Source organism: Synchiropus splendidus, chromosome 6 (assembly GCF_027744825.2).
Source record: "Synchiropus splendidus isolate RoL2022-P1 chromosome 6, RoL_Sspl_1.0, whole genome shotgun sequence".
Taxonomy (NCBI): Eukaryota; Metazoa; Chordata; class Actinopteri; order Syngnathiformes; family Callionymidae; genus Synchiropus; species Synchiropus splendidus.
In genome coordinates this window covers 5,202,474-5,227,409 of record NC_071339.1, presented here as the reverse complement: position 1 = coordinate 5,227,409, position 24,936 = coordinate 5,202,474, and the positions used below count along the sequence as shown (strand labels likewise).

The window sequence follows — 24,936 nt, the reverse complement described above, 5'->3', positions numbered from 1 at the left end:
ACTTCTTAAATGTATGATTAAAATCTGGATTCTATTTCTGCATTTAGCTGAAAACTTTTTTTCTCATTTAGCATGTCCACCTTCAAGAGCTCTGCGCCAACGTCCAAGCTGAAGAAAGAAAGGGCCCTAGTGAGTAAAGGTGGAAGTTTACTGTGACTTGCACTTGTGACCCACGCAGAACTGAGACAGGTTGCTTAAAAAAAAAACTTCCCCTCTGCCTGGTCCTACCAAGAACTCCCTTCTGGCTTCATTGAAGATCGGTGGTTTCATTTTCTGTTTGACCCTGTATACGTTGTTTTACATTCTACAGCATTTTATAGTATCAAGGTTTGTTTGCACTTTGCACGAGTAAACATCGTGCTCTGAAGCAGGATGCTCCTTGTGGTATGATTTCAACTAACGTTGCTCCCTTAGGGATTGAAGTAACTGTTCTGGTACCTCAGGTCGGACTAGTTTGATGCATTTCTGTGAGCCGCGTATGACTAAAATAATAGATTACATCTTGGTGTTTGGTTTGGAAAGTCTTCTGCAAATAACCTGCATGACACACTCAAGGGAGCTGTTCATTCAAGGCAAAAAAAAAAGTTAACTGACTCCATTGCCAAGTGCAAGGTATGTTCAAATGAGGGGTTTGTGGACCTGGGAATGTCCTAATGTTGGCGATCCTCCATATAGTGAACAGGTTTCCAGGCTGAGATGCAGCTCAGTCACTGGACAGAGAGCGGACTTCTGGAGAGATATGGAGGAGGGAAGAGAGAGGGATTCACAATAGGAGCGGGATCCGTGGAGAGCAGCTAATGAGCTGACATGATTCACACTTGGGCTCCCCCACAGAGGGCTTGTCCGGGGCAGAGCGGAGGCATGCACCAGGCGCACGCTTCTTTCTGCATTCCACGACCAGGATCATCAAAAATCACTCAGTCATGGAGGCTTTCTTGTCAGATTTTCATCAAATAAGTGACAAATAAAAGCTTTATCAATTCAAGAACAGGGAAAAATATTCCACCTGTTTTGGTTTGGCAGTCTGAAGCGTGGAGTTATGTTGCCAAGCAGGAGTTGTACATTAGCAGACGTACCGGTCCCTTCAAGTGCAATGTGTTTATCGAATGTGTCGGTAAATGACGTTGTTCTTTTTAGTTGTTAGTGTTGAACACGTGAGCATATCCAGCTCTGAAAGGAGGGACATTTTACATTCATTGGAGGCGATGTTTATCTGCACTGCTCCTTCAAAATGACGTTATGAGCTTGTTTTGTGGTGCACAAGAAGATCACATGATCAGCCTTCTTGTACGGAAACTCCATATTCCTGTGGGGTGCTGTCAGTAAAATGTGAAGTCTGTCCTTTTTTCGCCACATCAGTCGAGTTTCTACTTTGAAAGATGCTGACCATTGCAGGAGCAGGATATTGGCTGCAGCCTGAAAACAATATTTGGCAAGTGACTACGATGTTGCGACTAATGTATACGTATAGATGCAAATCCTTCTGACATAATCATCCACTGCATTTTTTTATGCGAGTGTGGGTTTTCAAAATGCTCAATTATTTCTGGCTATCCAAAGACAGGGGGTTTTCTGATGAAGTGCGTCTCACCGAGCTTTTCATATTCTGCATTATTCTCCTGATATTTGTCAACCTGTTCTGGGAAAGTGCTATAAACAATTTCTTCAAATATAGCTAATCTGAAGTTTCAATTCATGACTACATTTTGTGCATTTTATATTGCCATGATCTCTCTTTTTTGAGAATATAGTCAAGCATTCTGGAGTCACAGCAACATAAATTCAGTGATCTTCTGGGGTAATTCCATTGTATGTTGTTAAAGAAGTGTCCGTCCATCACACACCTTATCAGAGGTCTAAATCCTCATTACATTCCCTTGCAGCATTATTATTACGGTAAAGGAGAAAAGAAAATCAGGGAAGCAGTGCACTTGCAGCGAACACAGACAGGAGGGTGAAGTCAGGTCAAGTGACGTCTGGAACATGGAGTGAACAGGAGCTTGCTCCTCCCAACGGAGCCGCTGCAGATCCTCTTTATGCACATTTATATTGTGCATTTATGCTAATAATGCACGCGCTTTAAATCTCCGAAGGATGTCATTAAGAGTCATTGTTTTTTGTTTAATTGATGGCGTGCATTGAAATCCTTGCCGGTTGTATAGGGATGGCAGGAGCGCCATAAACAGCCGGGTTATGTCCAAACTTCCTCGATTCTATTAAAACCCATCCTCAATATCCATCCAGACTTTTAAACCCAGCCGAGCCGTGATTGGCGGAGAGGCGGTCACGTGGCCCAGCGCCGTGCCTGGAGCCAGCGCTGAGTGGAGCCCGACAGCCAGCAGCTTCAGCAGCGGCTCGAGCTGGATCCCACTACACTCACCGACTCACCTTTTTCCTTCTTATTCCCGAGGATTACTCTCCACCATGGGCGACAAGAAGAGCCCGACAAGGTAAAGCCGCCGGCCGCCGTCGCTTCACCCCGGTTCGGGGCGTCGTGGACGCGTTATTTCGGAGGCTTGACTCGCGGATCGCTTCGCCTCTTTTTTTTTCCTCGGCTGGTGTGCCACAGCTAGCTAGAATAGTGCAGTCACTATGGCGGCTTCTCGCTCCCGTACGAGCCCGTCACTTAGCAGACAAAGGGATGTTTTTCGCAGGAGACGCCCGGCATTCTCCGGGACCTTCTTCCGGCTCGGTGAAGCCCCTTCGCGGGGTCGACGTCGAAATGGACGCGGTTTGCTGTGGGTTTTGTGCGGCGACGTGCCTCGCGTCGATGCCGAAATGTCTAGCGTCGCTCGCGTGCCTGCCTGTTTGCTAGCCTAGCAGGCAACACAAGCGGACGCTCCGACCCGCGACTTGCCGGGACTCGAGCCGTTCCTTCGCCGTGACAACCCCAGCGCGCTTTGTCCGGCGCCGAGTCGCTGGCGGCTCGCGCGGCGGCTGTTGTCGTCCGTACGCCGATTGCGTGTTAATTGGTGGAACGTGTCAGTGGGAACTAACTTGACGTTTGTGTGGTTTGTTCAAGGCCAAAAAGACAAGCGAAACAAGCGGCTGACGACGGCTACTGGGACTGCAGCGTGTGCACCTTCAGGAACACGGCCGAGGCGTTTAAATGCAGCATCTGCGATGTGAGGAAGGGCACATCCACAAGGTAACGTCGCTCCCTCACCCTCCATCGCTCCCTCGCGCTCTCTCTCTCTCTGAGCGTCTGCTTTTCTCCTCTGCTCCGCTGGCTGCAGCAGCGTTGCATCGCGATTGAAGGGAATGTCAACTTTGATCGACAGCCTTATATTTGTGTGCGAGGACTTGTTGATGGACGCACTCTGGATTGATCCAGTTTTCGTTCTCCGATGGCTTGTGTTGCGTCTGTGAGATGCTGGGTGGAAGAGGTGCTCTGCAACGCCAGGAAGAAGGTTTGAGTTTGCATGGTATGGCACGTGAAATAAGGCTTTTTAATACCCCGACCAGTGAGATCTGTCTGTCCAGCACCAGATGCATAGGTGAAGCTCACGAACAGGCTGCTAGATAAATGCCAGATGTTCTTTTTAGATGTATTTTTTCACCGGTCACTTGTGGAACTCCAAACTGCGAACACCACACTGTCTTGTTTACAAGCGCTGTTTGAACATTCTTGTGCATTAATCACATCTACGCGATGTGCCAGACGCGTCCCTGGAGCGCCAGTGACAATGAGACTGGTGATGTGAGCAGAAGACCGTCATGTCTTATGGGAAAGTGCTGCGAAGACAGAGTGCAACTCCAGTGTCTTGGTGGGATTTCCTTTCGGTTCAGTGTTTACCGCCCGCTTCAGCTGTGGGGAAGGTTCGACAGTAGATATGTGCAATTGGTTTGCCCATGTCATCAGTTGCACGGCGAGATAAATGAGTCACTTGTGGCTCGGCGGCTCGACAAAGTCCCCTGCACTCTAACCTTTCCAGCTGTGGTTTTTACAATGACTGACGCGCCACTGCTGCTTTTGAGCTCCACGCTGATTTACTGAGAATCGAAAAAATGGAGTTGAGTCTTAATTGTCTGCTTCCCCTCCCCCTCGCTTCTTTTCCCTAGAAGCATGTTGCTTCAGAGCACAGCTGATGATGTAGGCTGAGCACGCGCCGCAAAAGAGGAAGTGGAGACAAGCTCGTCATTGCATCCTACCACGGTGCCTTGGCAACAGCCCACTTGCCTCTTCTTGGTAAATGACATCATCAGACTGGCTGTCACATATTCCTGTTCTGTCTCAGTACTTAACCTCTCATTAACGCCACGTTGTCAGCTGGCCCTTTAATTTAATGCCAGGTAATGAGCTCTTTTCTACTGTATCACTGCCAAGGTTGACACAACATGCTCTTTGGGAGGGTTTTGCTCAAGTGAACTTGGATTTTTTTTTATTATCTAAAGATCCATGATGTCCAAATACTGTTGTGAGCAGGTCTTTGTTCGATGCCAGCAGACAGGACGGCTAGTTCTCTTTGGGTTTTCAGTCACCTTTGTCAGTACCTGTCCTGTGTAGTTCTCTTTGGGTTTTCATGATCGGAGTCACCTTTGTCAGTACCTATCCTGTGTAGTTCTGTTTGGGTTTTCAGTCACCTTTGTCAGTACCTATCCTGTGTAGTTCTCTTTGGGTTTTCATGATCGGAGTCACCTTTGTCAGTACCTATCCTGTGTAGTTCTCTTTGGGTTTTCAGTCACCTTTGTCAGTACCTATCCTGTGTAGTTCTCTTTGGGTTTTCAGTCACCTTTGTCAGTACCTATCCTGTGTAGTTCTGTTTGGGTTTTCAGTCACCTTTGTCAGTACCTATCCTGTGTAGTTCTGTTTGGGTTTTCAGTCACCTTTGTCAGTACCTATCCTGTGTAGTTCTGTTTGGGTTTTCATGATCGGAGTCACCTTTGTCAGTACCTATCCTGTGTAGTTCTCTTTGGGTTTTCAGTCACCTTTGTCAGTACCTATCCTGTGTAGTTCTCTTTGGGTTTTCAGTCACCTTTGTCAGTACCTATCCTGTGTAGTTCTCTTTGGGTTTTCAGTCACCTTTGTCAGTACCTATCCTGTGTAGTTCTCTTTGGGTTTTCAGTCACCTTTGTCAGTACCTATCCTGTGTAGTTCTCTTTGGGTTTTCAGTCACCTTTGTCAGTATCTATCCTGTGTAGTTCTGTTTGGGTTTTCATGATCAGAGTCACCTTTGTCAGTACCTATCCTGTATACAACTACGTTGCCTGACACCATAAAGATGCCACAGAAGTATTTTGAATTGATCAGTGTAGGGTGGAAATCCAGGCAATATCTACCAGCTGATTGTAAATGTTTTTAAAGGTGCTCCGTAGAGAGGAAGTGGCTCTGCCTGTGATCGTCTGAAAAATCTCGTCAAAAAAGTTGATGAACGACTCAGTAATAAAGATGTATATTGCTAAAACATTGCGGCACAGTTTTCCTAAAAAGTGGCCTAGTTCTTTTTCTCAGTGACCTAATGTACTGTGACATTTTCAACTGACGGGCGCTGTGGACAGTGTAATTGCTCTTATATAGCTAAAAACATCAATTTGATGTGGCACCTCTCAGAATCTAACGCTGAATTATGATGTGCCACTACAACACTTCCTGGCTCCTAATTTAAACAGACGGACGAATGCAATGGCTTGAATTGATTTTAAGGAATTCTATAAAAGGGATCAAATGGTATTAAGCGCTCATTAATTCACAGAAACAGATTTGAGGCCTCACTTGCGAAGGCTCAGACGATGGTGAGATTTTATTACTGACAACTGTTGTTGACAAATGCTAGCTCTCCTTAAGTGCTTGCATCAAATGAATATTTAGCAGCGATTCCCCTCAGCCTGCCAGCGTGCCGCCAGCTGTTGCTGCAGGTGTTGCTGGTGAGCGTGTACACCATCCATTGCAAAAGGACAGCATGCAGTTAACAACCTGGCCAGACTTGTTATGCGCCTTGTCTATTACCAGGACTCAGAAAGGCAGGTGAGAGTCAGGCGTACAGGTGCGATCGGTGCTAATAAAGCCACGAGCTTGCGTTAATGAGAGCAAAGCGCCGGCTCTTGCAGCAGTGTGCGGAGTCAGGAGGCCCTCTCCTTCCCGGTCGAGCAAACCTGTTGACCCAGTCCAGCTTGGTGATGTAACCTGATATTCAAGTAGGCTATATGTAGCCTCAGCAACTCTTGACTCTTGATCAAGAAAGCACTCAAGAAAGCCTTTTGCACCTGACCTTGCTGCTGATCTGCAAGTCTAAGTAGTCCCAAGTTTGCAGCTTCTGCAGTCAGCATTCATGGCTTCAGAAATCTGATAACAGCCAGCATTAACACCCCCAGTGAGCTGCATGGGCTCGTATGTAAATGTTTAAGGGCAGCTGTGTGAAAATGACACCGGCGATGCCGCGCATCAGTTTGCTTTGTGGCGGTGTTTGGTACTCACCTTCGGCAGCCGCAGGGCGCAGAGAGAAACCATTAGAAGGCCTCTGAAGGTGATAGATGGCTGGGATCACAGGAAGTCTGGAGGTTTCTCCGTCTCTGACGGGTGTTTTGACCATTTCAGAGCTGTCCACCTCTGCATGATGCCGAGACTGGTTGAACTCATTGCAGCAGTTTTATAATTTGAAATTGAGAATTGACTGATAGATTAAATGAATTATATTTGAAGACTGGAGACAGAGCTGTGGGATGTTGGAGCCCCCAGCTGACAAAGGTGCTCGCCTCTCTGTTTTAAACCCTGTGAGATCAGATGATACAGCATGTAACATTATTTGTTGCTTTTGCTGGTGGGAAAAAAATACTATAATGTATGTCCAGAAATAGTTAGAAAAATGATTCCTTTTGTCAGTTTGCATTTTTTTCCAGAGCAGCATTGACAAAGACTGGTGTCCCTTGCTCACCATTCTTTGATTAACTCCTCTTTTTTGTCTTATGACTCAGTAAACATTGTATTTGGTGATCTCTTAAAAATCCTTTCTTTAATTTTGAAAATGAGCAAGTTCAGTTTGTGTGTTTACAAGTCTCATTGCAGGCTTAGATGATGCGCTTGCTTCTTTGGCATTTCCCTTCAGGGGTTGCCCCAGCAAGTCAGTGTCCGCCTCCTCCCGAGTCACACAGGTCCTCTTCCTAGCCTCCTTTATAACATCCATGAACCCCAACGGTTCTCTTTAGTGTTGGGATGATGAGGTGACAGTATGAAACAGTATTTTTCAGAAGCCACTAGATGGCGCTCATGATTTCAAAATGATGCGAGGTTTCATTGAATGTGTTGTTGAAGTCCAAACAATTTGCAGCAGACAGTGCCATCTGATGTCCACTGAAAGTCAGGACACTGTTTCATGAAACCTCATCAACTCTTTTAATCCTGTGTCATAAACCTCATCTACACATTATTAGTTGTCTGCCTTATTTCTTTTTCTCAGTCCTCCATGCCTAACTTTGTCATCCAAGATGATCCAAATCTTCCCCCCTCACAAATCCTGTTCAATTAATAAATATTCAATTTACATCCTGATACATAATCATACATTTAGCTTGAACAGACAAAGCCGACAGGATTCACAGGTTCTGTCTGTCGTCCATTTGTGACGGGGCTTTGTGTTTGACCTTCACAAAATTAATTATATTGGAATACTGAGATTAAAATCCGTCATTACCTGTTGTGCAGCTGAAATAGATTATTGACTTGTGCTTGCGGATTGCATTAGTAAATTAAACATACTGAGGCACTGTATCAGTAATAGATGTCGGTCTGCTTGGTGCGGCGCATCCAAGGCTCTATTTCATTTTTGTGCAGATTTTTCATGTCACTGAAAAAAATACTCAATTGTATGTCAATGTCAGAAGACAGCAATGCAGTCATGTTGTTTACGTTTTAAAGAGAGAAATGAATATCTACCTCTCGACAGCGAGGTAGCTTCCGAATCACCTTTAATTTCCGTCTTGGTAAACATACTTTGAAAGACACAAATGCCTCAGTGCTGTTTCACTTGCGTCGATGTATACATTTCCTCAAGTTCATAAAGATTATAATATATTTCACATTGAACGCTCTCTATTATACACTATTATTATGAGGTTCTTCACATATTTTCCTCACCAGCACATACAAGTCATACAAGCTGTTGTTGTATCTGTCTTCCTCTGTTTTCTCTCTTTCTTGTCCATGTGTTTGAATTAGTCAGGCCTTTTATCAGCAGAGAAAGTGATGACTTATAATAGAGAGATCTTCTTCTGCTTTGATCCCAGGTACAGCCTCTACTCACTCCATTATAAATATATGGTGGTCATCGTATGATATGGACCCTGTCTTTGTTATGCTCATGCAGAGGCGAGACTCTGCAGCAGTTTAACAAGCAAACCGACTGTGCTTCCACCACGTGGAGTTGCCCTGGAACAGTAGCAGCGTGGTTGTTCTCCACTCGGTCACTAGAGAATTGAGGTTGTTCTCCACTCGGTCACTAGAGAATTGTCAGTCCTGCAGTCCTTCACAAACTGACACCATCCAATGGGAAACCATCCCCACCCAGTATGCTTGCTCTCAAAATGAGTAATTGGAGAAAGTGACTCTTGCTATATACTAAAAAATAAGACAGAAAAAGTTGATACCTAGCGTCAAATCCACAAATTCCATAAATCCCGAGTGAATGTGCCGACGCTCGACCTCCAATATGAAAGCCTCATATCCATGTTAACAAATTGCTCCAAGAAGGCATTGTAGGTCATGTTAGCTGGTTATGACATACTGTTTACATTCACAATAAAGTGCTCCTAACACCTACACGTCGTCTTTTGTCACGAAAATTTCCTGGATCTGCGTTGCTTTTTCGCCCACCGATTTCATGCCTGCACTCCAACTTGAAGCGGTGCTGCCGTGCACTGTGTGAAAATTCGGAGTAGACGCTGAGCTCTGCGCCACTCAGCCCACGGTGTAAATTGACAGACTGAAAATTATTCATTCTTTTTGATAAAGCTCTGCGTCCACTCCGCCTCCGCCCTCTAGTGTAAATTGGGGATTACAGTGAGTCAGGTGTAATAACATCGGTGAGCTCAGAAGATTAAGACTCGCATTGAGGAGAATTGATCATGATTTTATCAGCTGTAGTGGGTGACAGAAATGTTTATGTCAAGCAGCTGAATTACTGGTAAACGTGTTGGTGTGTTGCTCCATTCTTAAAGTGATGGAACAGATTCATTATAATCCATGCATTCTATGGCTGTCCTATGAATTGTGAATAGATTTGTATAATGGCATTACATAAGAGACGTTTATATCTGCATCTCCCCCGGACCCCTGTTCCCTGCCATACACAGCTGCCCCCATTCAGACGAAAGTGCTTTTGCTTATCCAGCATTATCGGAATCTGCACCAGAGCCCTGAGCGACAGGGTGGGTGTGTGAAGAACTAATCTTTATGTGTTAATTGCTGGATTAAAAAGTTCCTAATTACTTCATGGGATTTGGCAGAGTGTGAGTGATTTGAATACAATAGCCAATCTGGCAATCTTACAAAACAGAAATGTTGCGAGAGCCGTTGAATCAGAGCTCAATGAGGGGGAAGAAGAAAAAAAGACAAAGCAAGCAAACGAGCTCGGAAGCAAAACGGCGCGCTGTCTCTCACAAAGAGGCACACGAGGACAAGGAGAGAGGGAACAAGGGAGTTGTTACATGAAAAACGGCAGCACAAAATAATGCACAAGTGGAGGAGAGAAGCGCGTCACTCAAGGGACAGAATGGAGTGATTGTGTGTTCAAGGAAGGAGGAGTGAAGGGCTGCAAGGGGCATTTGCCCACTCAGCCAGGACTCTCCCGAGTCTGAAACCCACCGAAGCACATCATTTGGCATTGTAGGAGAAAGTTGACAACCATTTCTTAAGCTCATCCCTGGAGAGTGTTTTTCAATGAACTGAGAGAAGCCTTCTCGACCGTTGGCCAGACCGAGTGGTAGTGGACTCTTTGTCTGACCATGTGGAGTCATGTTGCTGCGGTTGGTCGTCCTTGGCTTTTGATGTTATTGCACTCGTGCAGATTGCGGTACCATGCTGCGGAAGTGTGGCATGCCCTCGGGAGGTTCGGCATAATGATATGTTAAGTAAATTCAAACCCGGCTGCATTTGTGTTGACGCGACTGGCAAGCAACGGACGGGACGCCTGTGCGTACTGGGTGACTTCACAGATTACTTGCACACAAATCAGCAGGAGACGCTGACATGAAGTTAAGAAGAGGGAGTTGGGAAGGTTGGACAAAAGAGATAACGGCAGAGTGGAAAGGAGGGAAAGCGATGAGTAATGGTAAGCAGGATGGAAGGAGCTCGCCTGCGTGCAGTGCTTTTCAGTGTCTGCCTTGCCGTCTGTCTGCTTCATTTCCCAGTGGAACCAAAATAAAGCCTTGTCTGTGTACAAGGAGACAGCAAAGTTAACAATTCTTCCTCTGATGAGTTGACGGAGAGCGTCAGACGCTGTGAAATTTTTATCGACACTGGCAGCTGAGGAACAGAACAGCACAGCAAATATTTTGTTTTCGTCAGTCTGGATGACGCTCTGATGTACAATCTGGATCTCTATATCATCGCTGGCCCAATGTGAGACGCTAGAAAGAGCCTGATCTGGATTTTTCTTGCACAGAGTAGAGGATGTGGGAAACTGGGGGTGTGTGGATTTGTTTTAAAGCTGCCATGATGTCTGAAGAATTACGTTTCTACAAGCCTTTTTCTGTGCACTTCATAGCACCTGAACCCTGATGCCTCAATTGGATCTTTCTGGTATTAAAATGTGCTTAGTCGCAAATAATAACTTCCTTAGTTGCTATTAAAAAATTAAATTGTTTTTGTTTTTAATTGAGTCCCACTCCTGAGCTTTGTTTTCCATTTATTGATCTAGATTGAATCAGAAAATCAAGTGTAAAAGCAGTTCATAACAAGCACAAAGCACTTGGATACTGAGAGGATGCTTTTTGTGGAATACCAATTGGCACTGGTGGTAAAGGAAAATAATGTGCATTGTAAAGTGGCTTCTGTTGTTTAACATGTGTTGGTATAAACTCAAGAGCAAATACACTTAAACATTACTTACTTTAGTCACCATAGATTCATTTGTAAATTAGATGTCATGACAATGATGGTGAGGACAATAAAATTTTAGTTTTACATATTCGCATTTTCCCCTTTTTTGTGTAACTTTGAGTAGATATTTGTCATCATGATGCGATCTGCTTTTGCGCACGCTGTGTGTGTCAGTGGAAGCCAGCGATGATTGTGTGTTGGAGTTGTCAGCAGCACGAATGGTAGTTATATAAATTATGCATGTCACTTGCCGTTACCATCAGGGTGATAGGACTTAAATATTCAAACAGATTTCTGCATTTCCCCATTGGTGTGTAAATGCCACTCTGTCGTAATCACATACCTTCAACTGCATGAGCCTTTTTTGATGGATGTCGGTGTAAATTTCCTTGTCGGGATAAATCAGATTGCATTACAAGGTGAAACCGTCAAACGTAGTCATTGCAGCGTTCCGTGCATTTTTCTTCTTTCCTTTGAAATATTGAGGTGAAATTGGCATGAAGTCCTCAAAATCTTGACAGGATTGGGCAGACGGAGAAGTGAATGTTTTAATGCCTCTGTGGACAGAGAGAGAGAGGGAGACAGATTTGGAAAGCAAGATTGCCCCAGGCGGCTCTTCAGGTGCTGTCCTCATTCGACCTCTCGGGTGCACTCACACAGCTGACTCAAAGCTCGCGGAGACTGATCCGCTGCGTTCCATGTTGATCAAGAAGAAGTTGTCACGTCTGTTTCTCCCTGTCTAAATGATATGTATCATTACACTATAATAACAATGTAGACATAACCACATCATGAAAATGGGATTTAATGTGCTGGGTGAAGCTGGAGTTGAATCTGAGCTGCTTTTATGAGTCTGTCAGGTGAATTTGCATATTCAAAGCAGTGTTTGATGTAACTTTCTATTTTTATCGTTATTTAACTAGTCATTTCAGCTCAAATGTATCCATCTTCAGCATGTCATAACACTGAATGTGAAATTTGGATAGTGGGAATGTCAAACTTGAAGCCAGCAGAGCCGCTTCTTTATGTATTCCATCAGCAAACGCTTGGCTCTGCTCCATCATCGAGGTTCCACTCAGTAATCAAAGCAGACTGCTGTTACTGAACAAGCGTTGTTTAGATGCCACTCACATCAAGCCAGTGACCTGGGAGTGAAGGCATTTTGGTCGAGGAATTGTTTCCAGCATATCAAAACATTGACCATGAATGCTTAACCTGCGCGCAGACCGACTTCTTCCACATTTTTGTCAGGTCACACGTGCTTAATAATGCGTTTCAATTTGCACGATGACATCAGGTGTTCAAATATTTCAGCTTTAACACTCCACTTCTTTTGAGTGCAAGCCTGCCATTGCAAAATTGTGTGTCTGGAAAATGAAGGGACTCAGGATATAAATAACTGGTGTCACCAGGAGAAGAGCAAAAATCCATGTTTGCTCTGCAGTTGTTGTATCAGCTCAAACAAGCAAGTGGGAAGTCTTGGCTCTTCAGCGGCCCGTCCGTCCTCAAAGACCCCTGTTGTCTGTTGTTTGTGTCTCACCCTCTCCGCTCGCCACCCCGCCGTCTGCCTCTGCATTCACTCAGCGTGGCAGGAAATAATTGCTTGTTCTTCACAGCACTTCAAGTAAAAGAGTTGTGTTAATGAGGGCTTTCCTAACCATTCACTCACTGTCTTCATTACTATGTCTCTCCACAAAGGCCACTTGTTTTTTTTTTTCCCCCCCCGAAAGAGTTTCGAAGCGCAGCGAGGGCTGTCGAGAGCAGAGGTGTGCGTCGAAGGTAGTGGAGCAGCCTAAATGCTGGTGTGATCCTGCCTGAATTAGGAGTGTTAAAGCGTGATGATAGTTCTTTCTCGGCATCCTGTGGAGGATGTGTTCCCACTCCATCTTCCAGTTAATAGTGGAATTGAGTGGAGCACGGAAGAGGAGCTGTCAATCATGACCTATTGTCCTGCAATTGCGAGGTAATGCGCTCTAAGCCCCTGCAGTGAGAAACGGTTTAACTGCGGCCTTCGTCCACTTGACACACTCCCACAGCTTTTCCGCAGACGTTTTCATTGGCAGCATCAGGTGCTCTATAAGTCGATTTAGGTTGAATTGCTTACATCTGTGGTCATGTATTTGTTGAAATGACCGGAATTGTGCTCTTGTACAATGGTGTTAGCAAAATTCTCTGGCTTGGCTCAGCCACTTTTATGTCATTCTATGTTATGGATTTACGTCATATTTTTTCATCACAATATAGACAGAAATGACGAAACATTTTTCTGGAAAATCACACAACTTGATTGTGATGCTGCAGCACTGCTTGCAGACTAGACCTACAGCTGCAGGCATGACCAGGAAAATTACAACCAAACTGCAGTTCACCAAGTGTCCACCCACAGACTCAGACACAGCATTAAATCACTGCACCGAATTTGAGTGCTACCAAGAGGCTAACAAATGAATGCTAACTGGAGCGATCCGCAGGAGAAACTAATGCTAATAAAGTTTGTTTTGGAGATGTCGCCAAGTTGAGTTGTTGAAGACCAGAGGTGTGGTATCAGCAACTAATACCTGGACATGTAGTCGATGAAAAGAGGAGCCGTCTGTCAGGTTCAATGGCAACAGTATATACAGTATTTAACAAGTGACTAGTGAAATCAATGTGTGGTTTGATTCATTGTTCACTGAAAAGTGAATAAAACCTTTTTATTGTATATTAAGCTTTTTTTGTCAGCAAAAATTGGTATTGGCTTTTTGTGACTTAAAAAAAACGGCAATTGAATCAGCCTCTGTGTTTTGTTTGGGTGATGTCAGTCGTTGTTGAAGGCCATTGTTTTTGCAAAGTTTAAGGTTGGATAGATGAATTTTCATTTTAATCTCCGAAGTGGCATCGTAGCAGAAGGGACGTTCATCAAAAGTGCCTTCTACTACATTGCTTGCGTCAAGCTCAATGCTCATGCGCTGAATCCAGCCTGCCAAGTCATTGTTGTGGCACACAAGAGGCACATATGCAAAGTGGAAAGCTGTCTCAAGACTAATTTAGTTGTTGCATAAACAACTAGACCACGGACAAAGATGTCGATGACCTTTAAAGATTAGCGCTCTGCCCATTAATGGAAACAAGTGGATATTTTTGTGTCAAGAAAAAAAAAAAGAAAAAGCGGATGATTGATTGTGCTTCAAGAAGAAAACCAGACTGTCCCCTGAGTTGTGAGTTGACTGAGCAAGAGGAGGAAAACGTGTGAGTTTTGAAGCTCACCATATCCAAGCTTTGTGTTGAAAGTAACCTCCTCCAATAAATAAAACGGACAGTGATTATGTTCAGCCTGTGACTTGGGCTGTGCAAACTTCTGCCTCTTGTGTATGACAGCCCTTTACAACAGTGATCTGGGTTGTGACCGTGGCATTTGCTGCAAAGGGCCCATCTATGCTGAGATTTTAAAGGGAACGTTCTGTTGATCTTTTCTATGTGTAGTGAAAGATGATGCTGAGTGACTGCTCTCGCTCATTGTCGGTTGTTATGGACGTGCAAAGCTGTTGTCCCTTCTTCCTCTCCCCTCAAAAACAGAATAAAAACTATTGCTTTTGTCCCAGAAGCTAGTATGTTTATGAATGACTCAATTATGCAGCAACAATGTGCCAAATCAGCGAGCCAAGTATTCTGGCTGTTGGACAAATCTTTGCTTTGGCTTTATCACACACAGAAAGGAAACGTTGATGGCCGGTCAGAAACGTGTGGAAGAGTGTGCTTTGGCAGATTTCTCATGTGCCTCGTGATTTCTGGAACCATCTCGCTCACTGGATCGCTGGGTGTAAGAAGCAAAATGATCCTCCAACAGTGATGTCCTCTTGTTGAGCAGCATGACTGAGTAATTGTCTTGTCACATAAACAAGATTGTCCTGTTTTGTTCCCGCCAGGATTGAGCTCTTTCCAGTGTTGATAACCGTTGTAATTGTCATCTATATTTAACCAGGGACACGAGTGACTTCAGCTGAATTATTGATTCAGTGCTAGTGACACACTTGTGCTCTCTCTCTCCGCCCTTGTAAATAAGTCAGCGCAGATGACACGAGCGGCCAGTGAATGAAAGGGGGCTGGTCATACCGGCTTTAACCTGTGGCTGACTTACAGCTGGCACTGAATGGCCGCGCAACTGCCCAGACAGCTTCTGCCAGCTTCTGCCTTCATTCCTGACACAAATCTCTGGCTCGGGCTTGTGCCTCGCCTCCCCGGGAGGCGAAGGTGGTGAGTCAGTGAGAGATTGATCATCTGCACACGTTGCCAAACAAAATGTTTTTGCAAGATTGGGCCACTGGTGCTTGAGCTCATGCCTGACACCCTGATGTCTTTTCATCTACGTGTGACTAATATGGGCCCATTAGGTACAGTTCACAAGTGTCACATTTTGAATGCTTCCGATGCTCTTGTGGGTTTGAACCACCTGACCCTTCGACCTCTCGAGTTGAATCAGGCCAGACTTCTGCTGAGCTGCTCATTGAGACAAATATATTTTTTCACCCTAAAATGTGCCCCTACATTAACACTGTTTTATGTATTGCTGATAGCAACTGGCTCATTGGGACAGCAGGTAGAACTAGCCCTCAGAGTTCCAGAGAAATTCAGTCAGTCCAGGGGGTGACTGACAGCGGAGGATTTCAGCCAGGATTTTTTGAGACTCTGGCCGTGCAACCAGCCCTCACTGAACCACCCAGATGACAAACAAAAAAATGACACATCCGACTTTCGACCTGCTCGACTTACATCATACTTCGCACATTTTGCGGCCAGCAGATGTTTTTTTTTATTTTTTTAATATTCAATATCTTGCACTGCAGCACGTAGAAGCCCGGCATTGTGTACGACATTTACAGCATGATAAAAAAAAATTGTGTTTCAATGAGAAGCAAATCTCTCGCAATCTGCAGTCATCATGTGGTCTGTCTCTTCTTGTGTCTGGCTGGATGTGCAACTTTTTTTCTGCGAGCAACAGACATCTGTCATGACATTTTCCGTCACTTTCCTGTGCTTTCCGTTGTCCCTGTCAGTATGTAGTCAAGTGTGACTCACAATAACTGCCCTGGTCTGACGTACAGCGCTCTGTGTCGTGCAATCGTCCTCTCCCCCTAGAGGTGCGGCTGGTCGTCCCACATGCAGTGGACTACCTCGACCGTTCGGTTACGATGGTGGCAACAGTGGCTTTCATCCGGAGTGCAAGACCTTGGCTCAGCGATTGATCAGTTAGGTCACTTTGGTCAGAGTCATCGGAAAGTTAACAGCTGCAGTGTCTAGTTGCAAGTTTCTGGCATACGATTGAATTCAAGTTCTTCTTTGATTCTGGTTTGAAAAGTTTGTTCCAAATATTTAAGCTGTTTTTTTATAGTCTTCTTTCTTGAACACGTTTCTCAACTCTTTCGCGAGCTGGTTTCTATGTGCCGATCAAGGGTTGTTTGCGAAGTACTGCAAATGTGTTTTCCCGATGTGGTCTGTTGCTGTTGTGATTTAGAACATGTTTTCTTCTGGCATGACATAGTTCGAGTGGGGACCTATCGCTGTCAAGGAGGCCACCCAACCTTGTGTTACTGAATCACACACACACTCTCAGCAAGGTTACTGACACTGTCTCCCGAGTCTGATAAATATTTTAAAAGTCGCATTGATCCAGATATAAATTCATTGTTGTCTTTTCTGTTTTCTTTTCTTCAACATCTCCAGAAAACTTCATTTGAATCTCTTCCTCTGGTTTTGATTTTCCAACAGAACTAAAAGTTGGACATTTGCATGACCTCCTTGACAGACTTATTGTACTTATTATTGTACTTCCTGTACATCAAAGCTTATCAGAGTGAAGAGCAATCTGTCTAGAGTTTTGAAGTAATTGAGGCTTTCAGCTGGTAAGAAGAGTTAAAATGTCTGGCTTGGGTTTGTCTGTACTGCGTACAAAGTCGTCTTCAAAGGGCCCTTGACTGCCTCACAAAATTGAAAAAGTAGATTAACATGTGCCAGTGTTTTTGGTTGGGGCCGCAAACTGTTTTTATCGACGAGCGCAGGACTCATGGCTGTGGCTTTACACGTGTAAAATGTGAAGTCAACAACGAATAGTGAATTAGTCATCACGCTCAGTGAAGACATTCTACTCTGGTGATGGCTTTTTAAGACCCACAAGTTCCTCCTTTTGGTTTCCGCTGGTCTGAAAATAACTAATGGTATAGTACGTGCCCTCTTCTTCTGTCAGTGTGAATAAGAGTTTGCAGTAACTACCTACATATTTCTGCCTCCTTTGTCAAAGTGGAAGTCAGTAATACGTCGGCTGAAAACTCCACACTCTTTGGTGCATTAAAAGAAGCAATTAAAGTGATTTATTCATTCATTTTCTGTTGGAAGCCTGTGTGGGGCAATTAGACTTAATGAAATGTTGTAACGCTAATACTCAACACGGGAAGTGATTAAGATTGAAACGGAGCCGGAATCAATTTGATTACGAGAAGATCGGTTATGTGGCGAATGTGAGATGGGAAGGAAAGTCCTTTCCCATGTCAGCATCCTCTTGGAGTCCCCCCCGGGTGCTTCGCTGTGAGCCCACGGCAGGGAATGGATCCTGGATCAAGGTTCCACAGTTCATCAGCATTCACTACAGCGGCCGTATTGACCCGAGCGGAGCGCCAGCATTACAACATGATGCTCTATTATTCCCTGATCGATCGGTGTGTGCGATCAGCCGTCGTCTCATCACGTGGGCCTGATGAGTGGATGAATGAATGGAGAGAAAAAACACTGCAAGAGTGTTTCCAGTGGCAATCTTGTCCTGTATAATAAGGCTGGAGAGTTGGTGTGAGACCAAGAGCAGCTAGACTGGTAATGCGATGTTGCCAAATTGACACGCTGCGGTTGGCCACTTAAGTAGCCGTCTGAAAACCACCCTCTCCTGAAGTCCACATCCTTAGTTTGACAGCACTATTTTGTTCACCGCGGGAGAGAATTCCTACAGCCACTGTCAAGGCTGACAAAGTCCATGACTGCTCAAACTTCACACTTGTCGAAAATCCAGTTCAGTGCATCAAGTGTTCACTGGACTGGATTTAGGGGGAAAATCTGCCAAGCCCCAGAACTAGGTCCAGATAGTTGCTTGACGTCGCTAACCAGTGTTCAGGGGGGAAAAAGAGAGAGAGAGCCTTCCAGAGTGGCCACACTGGGCCAGGATATTTAGTTGCATGCCAGGCTTTTGGAGCGAGTGGATGCTGGTGGTTTTTTTCCTTGCACTGTTTTCCCACTGCTGCCCTGAGATTACACATGTAGCTGGCTATAGTTTGACCCTGTCGATTGCTGCAGTTGTCCTCCCTGCCAGATGCTTTCTGTTGGAGTGTACTCGCTTAGAGGTGCGTGTTGGACAAAAGCTTATATTGCATGATATAAAACCTCTATTTCATTTGGAAAGCATCTGTTACAACCTGTTTAAAAGTGTGAACCATGTCAGTGTGTGTGCAGAATCAAGTTCTTGACCATTGTCTTTAATGGTGTTTGCATTCTGCACCGTTCAATCGGATCAAGGCAATAAATCATCAAACATGGATCTCTGCAGGAAGATCCCAGCGGAGGGGGCCTCTGTGCAGCCAAAGCCCTGGGGAGAACATTACTATGGAGACAAAATGTGTTGTCCCTGTCGATCCATCTGCCCCGACCAGATTTCAACAGCTGCATAAAGCACCAAAGCAAAGTTCTAGAGTAGAACTCGCTTCAAACAAGTTGCAGAAAAAATAAGTAGCATACTGGGCTCACTTGACCCTTCAGGTCAGGACGTGAGCCTGCTCTTCATCGAGGTCCTGTGCCTCATGGTCACATTTCAAGCTTCCCAGAGCTTTCCTCCAGCTGCGCTTCTCATTGTGCCACAGAATTTTGGCCTCACCGAGATGTGAGGCCAGATTTCATTGGCTCAAGAACATGGTGGCGACACAGCGGCCGCCAGGGAGGCTTGAGCCGGTGGATCTTTTTTAGTTTTTAAAAAAAAATTGTGTTCACTGAAGTTACTGTGGACAACATGAGGAAAAACAGGACGTCTTCTGAAGTGTTTACCTTTAAATGTTTTCTTATTAAGAGCAAAATCCTCCATTGTATCATCTTTGTCTACTCTGTTTGGATTTCTGCTTTAACTTGACAATATCTGAAGTATTCATTTGTTATGACACTCTCCGGTGAGGGCTGTGGCTACTGGAACAAAAAACCTTGCCCTGCTTTGCTATCAGTATCAGTTCCTCCTTCACTATCTGTGGGTTTCCCTGTTGCTCTGTCTGACAGTTGAGCACTGGCTTTAGTTTCCTACACACTTCACACGTTCAGAAGACAGAATTGACGCAACATGTCGCAGCCTTCTCAAGACGCCCACTCTGTAGACACACATCATCTATTTGCTGAGTCGAGTGAAACCACATTTTGCCGTTGCATGAGTGAAGACTGCAGAAAAGGATTTAGCTCAGGGTAGCAAGGTCGCGGCTCCTAACACTCATGAATGGGCACGATCCTCCCCAGTGGAGACCCGCTGCTGCTCGCTTCACCCAGACGTCTGCCACACTCAGACCTGATATTTACCTGACAAGGTACCAAAGCCTTCATCATCTGGAGTGTCATTGTTTCTATTCTTTCATTCCCTCTCTTCAGACAGCAAGAATTTTGTTGACATTTGTCAGCCTGCGGGTGGAGCGGCTGCTCGCCGCAGCCTGTGACAAATGGGGCCATCCCGCCGGTAATCAGATTAAACGGCCTAAGTGACGTGCTGCAAATGTCTCACCTTGTGATCCTGTGCATTCATTTTATTGCAGCCGCGAGGTAATGAGATTAGCGCTGCAAGCGGAGCCGCTCCGCGAGAAAGCAGCTGTGCAGATGGAGCGCAGGAGCGGCCGGCGCACAGCCGTGAAGCTGATCTGCCTGTGTGTCCTCTGCAGGAAACCCAGGATCAACTCCCAGCTTGTGGCACAGCAAGTGGCTCAGCAGTTCCCCATGCCCCCGCCCCCGAAGAAGGAGCGGAGGGAGAGGAGCGAGCGCACGGACAAGGACCGTCCAGAGAGCGAAGGGGAGCGGGCGTTCATGGAGGGCCGTCCAGAGAGCGAGCATCCGGAGAGCCACACTCCAGAGGTAGAAACGCCGGAGAAGGAGAAGAGCGAAATCGAAACTCTGATCAAAGACAAACCCGACAGAGAGAAGGAAGTCGTCCCCGCCGTCACAAAGAAACCCAACAGCAAAAAGACCAGGTGAGTTTTCTCTCCGGCGCTTGTCTTTCATGTGCATTCCTGGCTGGTGCTCACTGCTGTGACTCTCCCACAGACCCAAGTCAGACAGCCACCAGAGCCCCCCCAGCGACAAACAGAGTATACAGTCGGGCAAGTCCGCAACAAAGACCAACAAGAACTCTCACATTTCCAGGTGTGTGTTACGCCCGCTTCCTCCGTCGACGCTGCAGTTTCGCGGCGATGACCGCACGGCTTTTCTTCTGAGAGGAAATCAAACACAGCTTGTGGGAAATGATTCTCGAAGACGTTTTTTTTTTAAACTGCAAACGCCCACTCGCACTTCCAGCACGCTTGTTTTGACTGTGTGTCAACTGACAAGCGCAGCAGTTTGAGCGTCTTTCCTGGCAGGAGCACACACAATTGACACTTTCGCGGAGTCTCCCGCTTTCTACTCCGAAAGACTAAGTTGACTTGTTGACTTGGATTAAATATTGAGGCCAACAGGAACTGGCTCCAACCGCTCACTGCGTTGCCAAATATGTGATGTCAAGAACTGTTGACAAAACCTCGGCTGCCTTTTTTCCTAGAAATGCTAAAGGCTCATTCTTGCTTGTGTGGAGAGACGACGCCCCCTTTACAATCAGGTCACTAAAGTTTCTTCTGGTGGGACTGAAAGAACCATTATGTCTTTAGATTTTCACAGTTACTGACAGGCAGCGTGAGGAGTAGCAAAGTGTTCATCTCTGATATTTGGGAAAGGTCTTCATGGTGTCACCGGCAGGTGCCCTGAGCTCAAGTGCAAACCCTGGTTCTCGTCCTTTCAGACCTGAAAATGAACCAAACCAGCAACCGCCAACGCAAGTGCAGAAGTTGTTGAAATGCTGTATGAGCAGCTTAAAAGTCTTGGGGTCTCAGCAGAAGGCCAGAGGTGAAATGGCACTTGGACCTCGAAGTTAGTAATGGAAAGCAGCCTTACTGACCTCTGCCAGAACAGACTCCATGCCCCAACTGAAACACTGTAGGAAGACGGGTGCAGCGAGGATGCTGCCAAAGAGGAGTCGCAAAGGTTCGGACGGGACAGTCAGTCGACTCCAGGAGCGGCGGAATTCAATGTGTTTCATTTCCGTAATGGCAGTCAAAGCTGCCATTGAAACTGGAATTTTAGTGCCCGTCTTTTCCAAGCTTGGCAAGTTTTTTTGTGTCTGTCTGGCCGTACGCATTGTAGCAAAGGCAGATCCGTGTATGTGGGTTCTAGCACCAAAGTAGTGCTCCTTATTATAACCCCTGCTTTACCGAAGTTAGAGGTTCATGAAACGATTCTGTGGAGCGGCAGCATGCAGTGGTGTCAGTTGTGTTCAAAGGGCTTCAGTAAACCCGGGGAGGGAAGGTGTTGTGTGTGCGACGCCTCAGCAGGAGTAACTCATGTGTCTCTCCCCCGTCACAGGCCCAAACTGAAGAACATTGACCGGAGCACCGCCCAGCAGCTGGCCATCACCGTAGGAAACGTGACGGTGATCATAACAGACTTTAAGGAGAAGACGCGCTCCTCCTCCACGTCCTCGTCCACCATCACGTCCAGCGCGGGCTCCGAACAGCAGCACCAGAGCTCCGGCTCAGAGAGCATGGACAAAGGCTCGTCCCGCGCCTCCACCCCGAAAGGGGATCTCTCAGTGGGTCACGATGAGTCATTCTAAGCCCCGCCCCTTCCCCCCCCCGACTCATCGCCCTCGCTCCACTCCCCCGTCGCCCCACCTTTCTGAACACTATGGATTCTACAAGGGGAGAGATTTCACCTTCCCAGCGGCTGCTCTGCCTCCATTCCACGACCGCCCCGGGATGTTGCGAGGCAAGCAAACGTCCTGCTTGAGGAATAATCCAATGGGACAGAGACAATGAGGACTGGACTTTAAGGAATAAAGGCCTCCCCCGACCCCACCAACCTCCTGCAGTAGCATCCGGACACTTGTATGTACTGTTTTCTATTTGTACGTGGATGTGAAGCCAATTTTCTTTGTTTTTGTAAAGAGATTTTCTCCGCTGGGCACTGTAACCACCACCATTTTAATAACTTTAATCTATTATTACCCTTATTTATTACTACCCGTATACACCTGTATACATTTTTTTTTTTTTTTTTTTTTTTATGTTGATGCTTTGCGGCGCAGCTCTGCCAGTCCATCGCCCCCTCAGTGTTTTTCTTACAGTGTGTACTGACAGGACACACAGACACACACTGGTGCTCGAGACACTGTGACCTGGGACGGGCCACCAAGCCCATGTGATAAAGCAAGCGCTGATGAATCAAATCCACTTTCCTCAACAATGTCTCACTCTGAACACTGTCGGGAACCGCTGCCCCCCTCAGTCGACTTACGCTCTGCAGGTCAACACCCGAAAACTTCCAATTGTCCGATTCAGTTTTGCTCTAGCAGTTGTACAGTGTAGGCTGTCGTGTAAAACACTAAAAGCTGTTGATATTTTCTGCATTCCCGACTTCAATATTGTATAAAGAATAAATGTGTATATGATATCTTAGTTTTATTTATTGAAGGACCAAAGGAATTTCATATTGACATGATAAATAGACAGATGAATTACAATTTGAAATGCAATTATCTAATGTGTGAGATGAATTACAGTTTAAATAAAGACTAATATAATCCACCGATTATGTTGTTCTTATTGTCCGCTCGGCTCCGCTGCACTCGCCGGTGGGTTCACTGTGCAGATGTGAGTGGATTCTTTGGGGCACCACAGGTCCACTCACTGAAGGACCCCTCTCCCCCCCGCCCTCCTCACCCGCCCCCACCAGATTTGTCCACTCGTTCTGTGCTTAAAATGCAGCGACAAACTTCAGACAAAGGTGGAGTCAGTGTTCAAAGTGAGCAAAAAATGTGAATGAACTTCGAAGGTCTTGCCAATTTGTCCCGAGACCAAGTCCCTCCTCCCCCTTCTTTCTAATGCAATCCAACAGAAGTGGTCCCCAGAAGCCATGTCCTCACCTGCCTTATCTCCCGAACCACTCCCAACCGACGACTTCTGCCGTTTGCTTATATATTGAATATCACGTGTACATAGTTTGAAAAAGGTGCAAAAACGAAACACTATGAAAATGGCATCAGAGCTCTGGATTTTATTTTGTTTCCTTTCCGCGCAAGCAGTTCTGTTCTTGTGTGCGACCAGTAACCTTAATTTACTGTGTAAAGATGGTTACATTTTTTAGCTTTGTTTGTCAGAGACCCAAATATACAAAAAAAAATGCTTGTTTACTGACTGTATAACCTTTACCGTGAATTTCCAATAAGTGTATGATACATTTCTTCCTATAACGATGTCTTGTACAATGCTTTGAAAAGTTATTGTTCGGTTTAAAAAGATACATAAAAAAGACCAAAAAAAAAATAAAGAAAAAGCCACAAAAAATAGACAAAGTTCCACAATCCATTCTTTGTTTGATTTTGTTCCTTTGGTTTTTCCGTTCGCGCTATATCTGGTGTGTCATTGTTTCCCCTTGTGAAATGGTCACATGATGTTGTGGACATGTTCTCAGCAGCTCACGCCTCCTTGTCTTAGCTTATAATGTTGAAATAATACATGTTTCTGGCATGTGCACGACTTTTGCGCTTATAGGCTAAACCTGTTCATTTCTCCCCGCCCCCACCCTCCGCTTCAAATAATGAATAGAAAAATGTCTATTTATGAATTTTGCTTGTAGTTTTTCACAAATAAAATTGTTAACGTTATTTATTCCCCGGCTGCTCCGTGTTGTTTGTTAAGGCGTCCTGCCTGGACGTGTGTGACGCTGAGACAGCACTTTACTGATGTGCGTTAGTGAAGAGAGACGTGGCGCGAGACTCCTGCTATCGACGACGGCTTTCAATCGTCCGTCTCTCCGGAGGCTGCTTAGCGCCAGCTGCTAATGTGCCGTCTAAAAGCTCCGACCACCGACTGAAGGTTCAGAAAGCCCATCACAATTTTCACAGCCAATCATCGCAACACAGTTGCTCTTGTTTTGTACATGTTTCGTCACCGAGTCACGTACGGATTCAAACATGTTCGTGAGGAAGCAGCTACCTTTATTAGCCTGACTTGCATGACTACAATGGCTCTTACTGTTTGTAACCAGTCTTTGGCCCATTTGTACAGAAGAGGATTTTGGGCCAGTGAAGTAAGAAAAAACAGGCAGAATTCTGACTTTAATGTGAGAATTCTGACAATCTAAAGTTTCTGACTTTAATGACTTCAAAGTACTTTAATCTTAGAAATCTGATTTCAAAGTTAGAATTCTGACGTTAATCTCAGAATTCTGACTATAAAGTGAGACTTTAATCTCAGAAATCTGATTTGAGAGTGAGACTAGTGAGAATTCTGTCTTTAATCTCAGAATTCTGACTTTAAAGTGGGAATTCTGTCTTTAATCTCAGAATTCTGACTTTAAAGTGAGAATACTGACTTTAATCTCGGAACTTTAATCTCAAAATTCAGATTTAAAAGTGAGAATTATGTCTTTCATCTCAGAATTCTGACTTTAAAGTGAGAATACTGACTTTAATCTCCGAATTTTAATCTCAGAATTCTGATTTAAAAGTGAGAATTCTGTCTTTAATCTCAGAATTCTGATTTAAAAGTGAGAATTATGTCTTTAATCTCAGAATTCTGACTTTAAAGTGAGAATTCTGTCTTTAATCTCAGAATTCT

General features: G+C 45.2%; 1 protein-coding gene across 1 annotated transcript; it reads left to right on the top strand.

The window, feature by feature from the left end:
* The first annotated feature begins 2,309 nt into the window (after window positions 1–2,309).
* On the top strand, window positions 2,310–23,971 carry rybpb (RING1 and YY1 binding protein b). The gene is made up of 5 exons (XM_053868249.1): window positions 2,310–2,450; window positions 3,023–3,148; window positions 19,954–20,259; window positions 20,333–20,431; window positions 21,683–23,971. The coding sequence occupies exons 1-5, from the start codon at window positions 2,425–2,427 to the stop codon at window positions 21,930–21,932; spliced, it is 807 nt and encodes a 268-aa protein (XP_053724224.1). The 5' UTR covers window positions 2,310–2,424; the 3' UTR covers window positions 21,933–23,971.
* The last annotated feature ends 965 nt before the right edge of the window (window positions 23,972–24,936 follow it).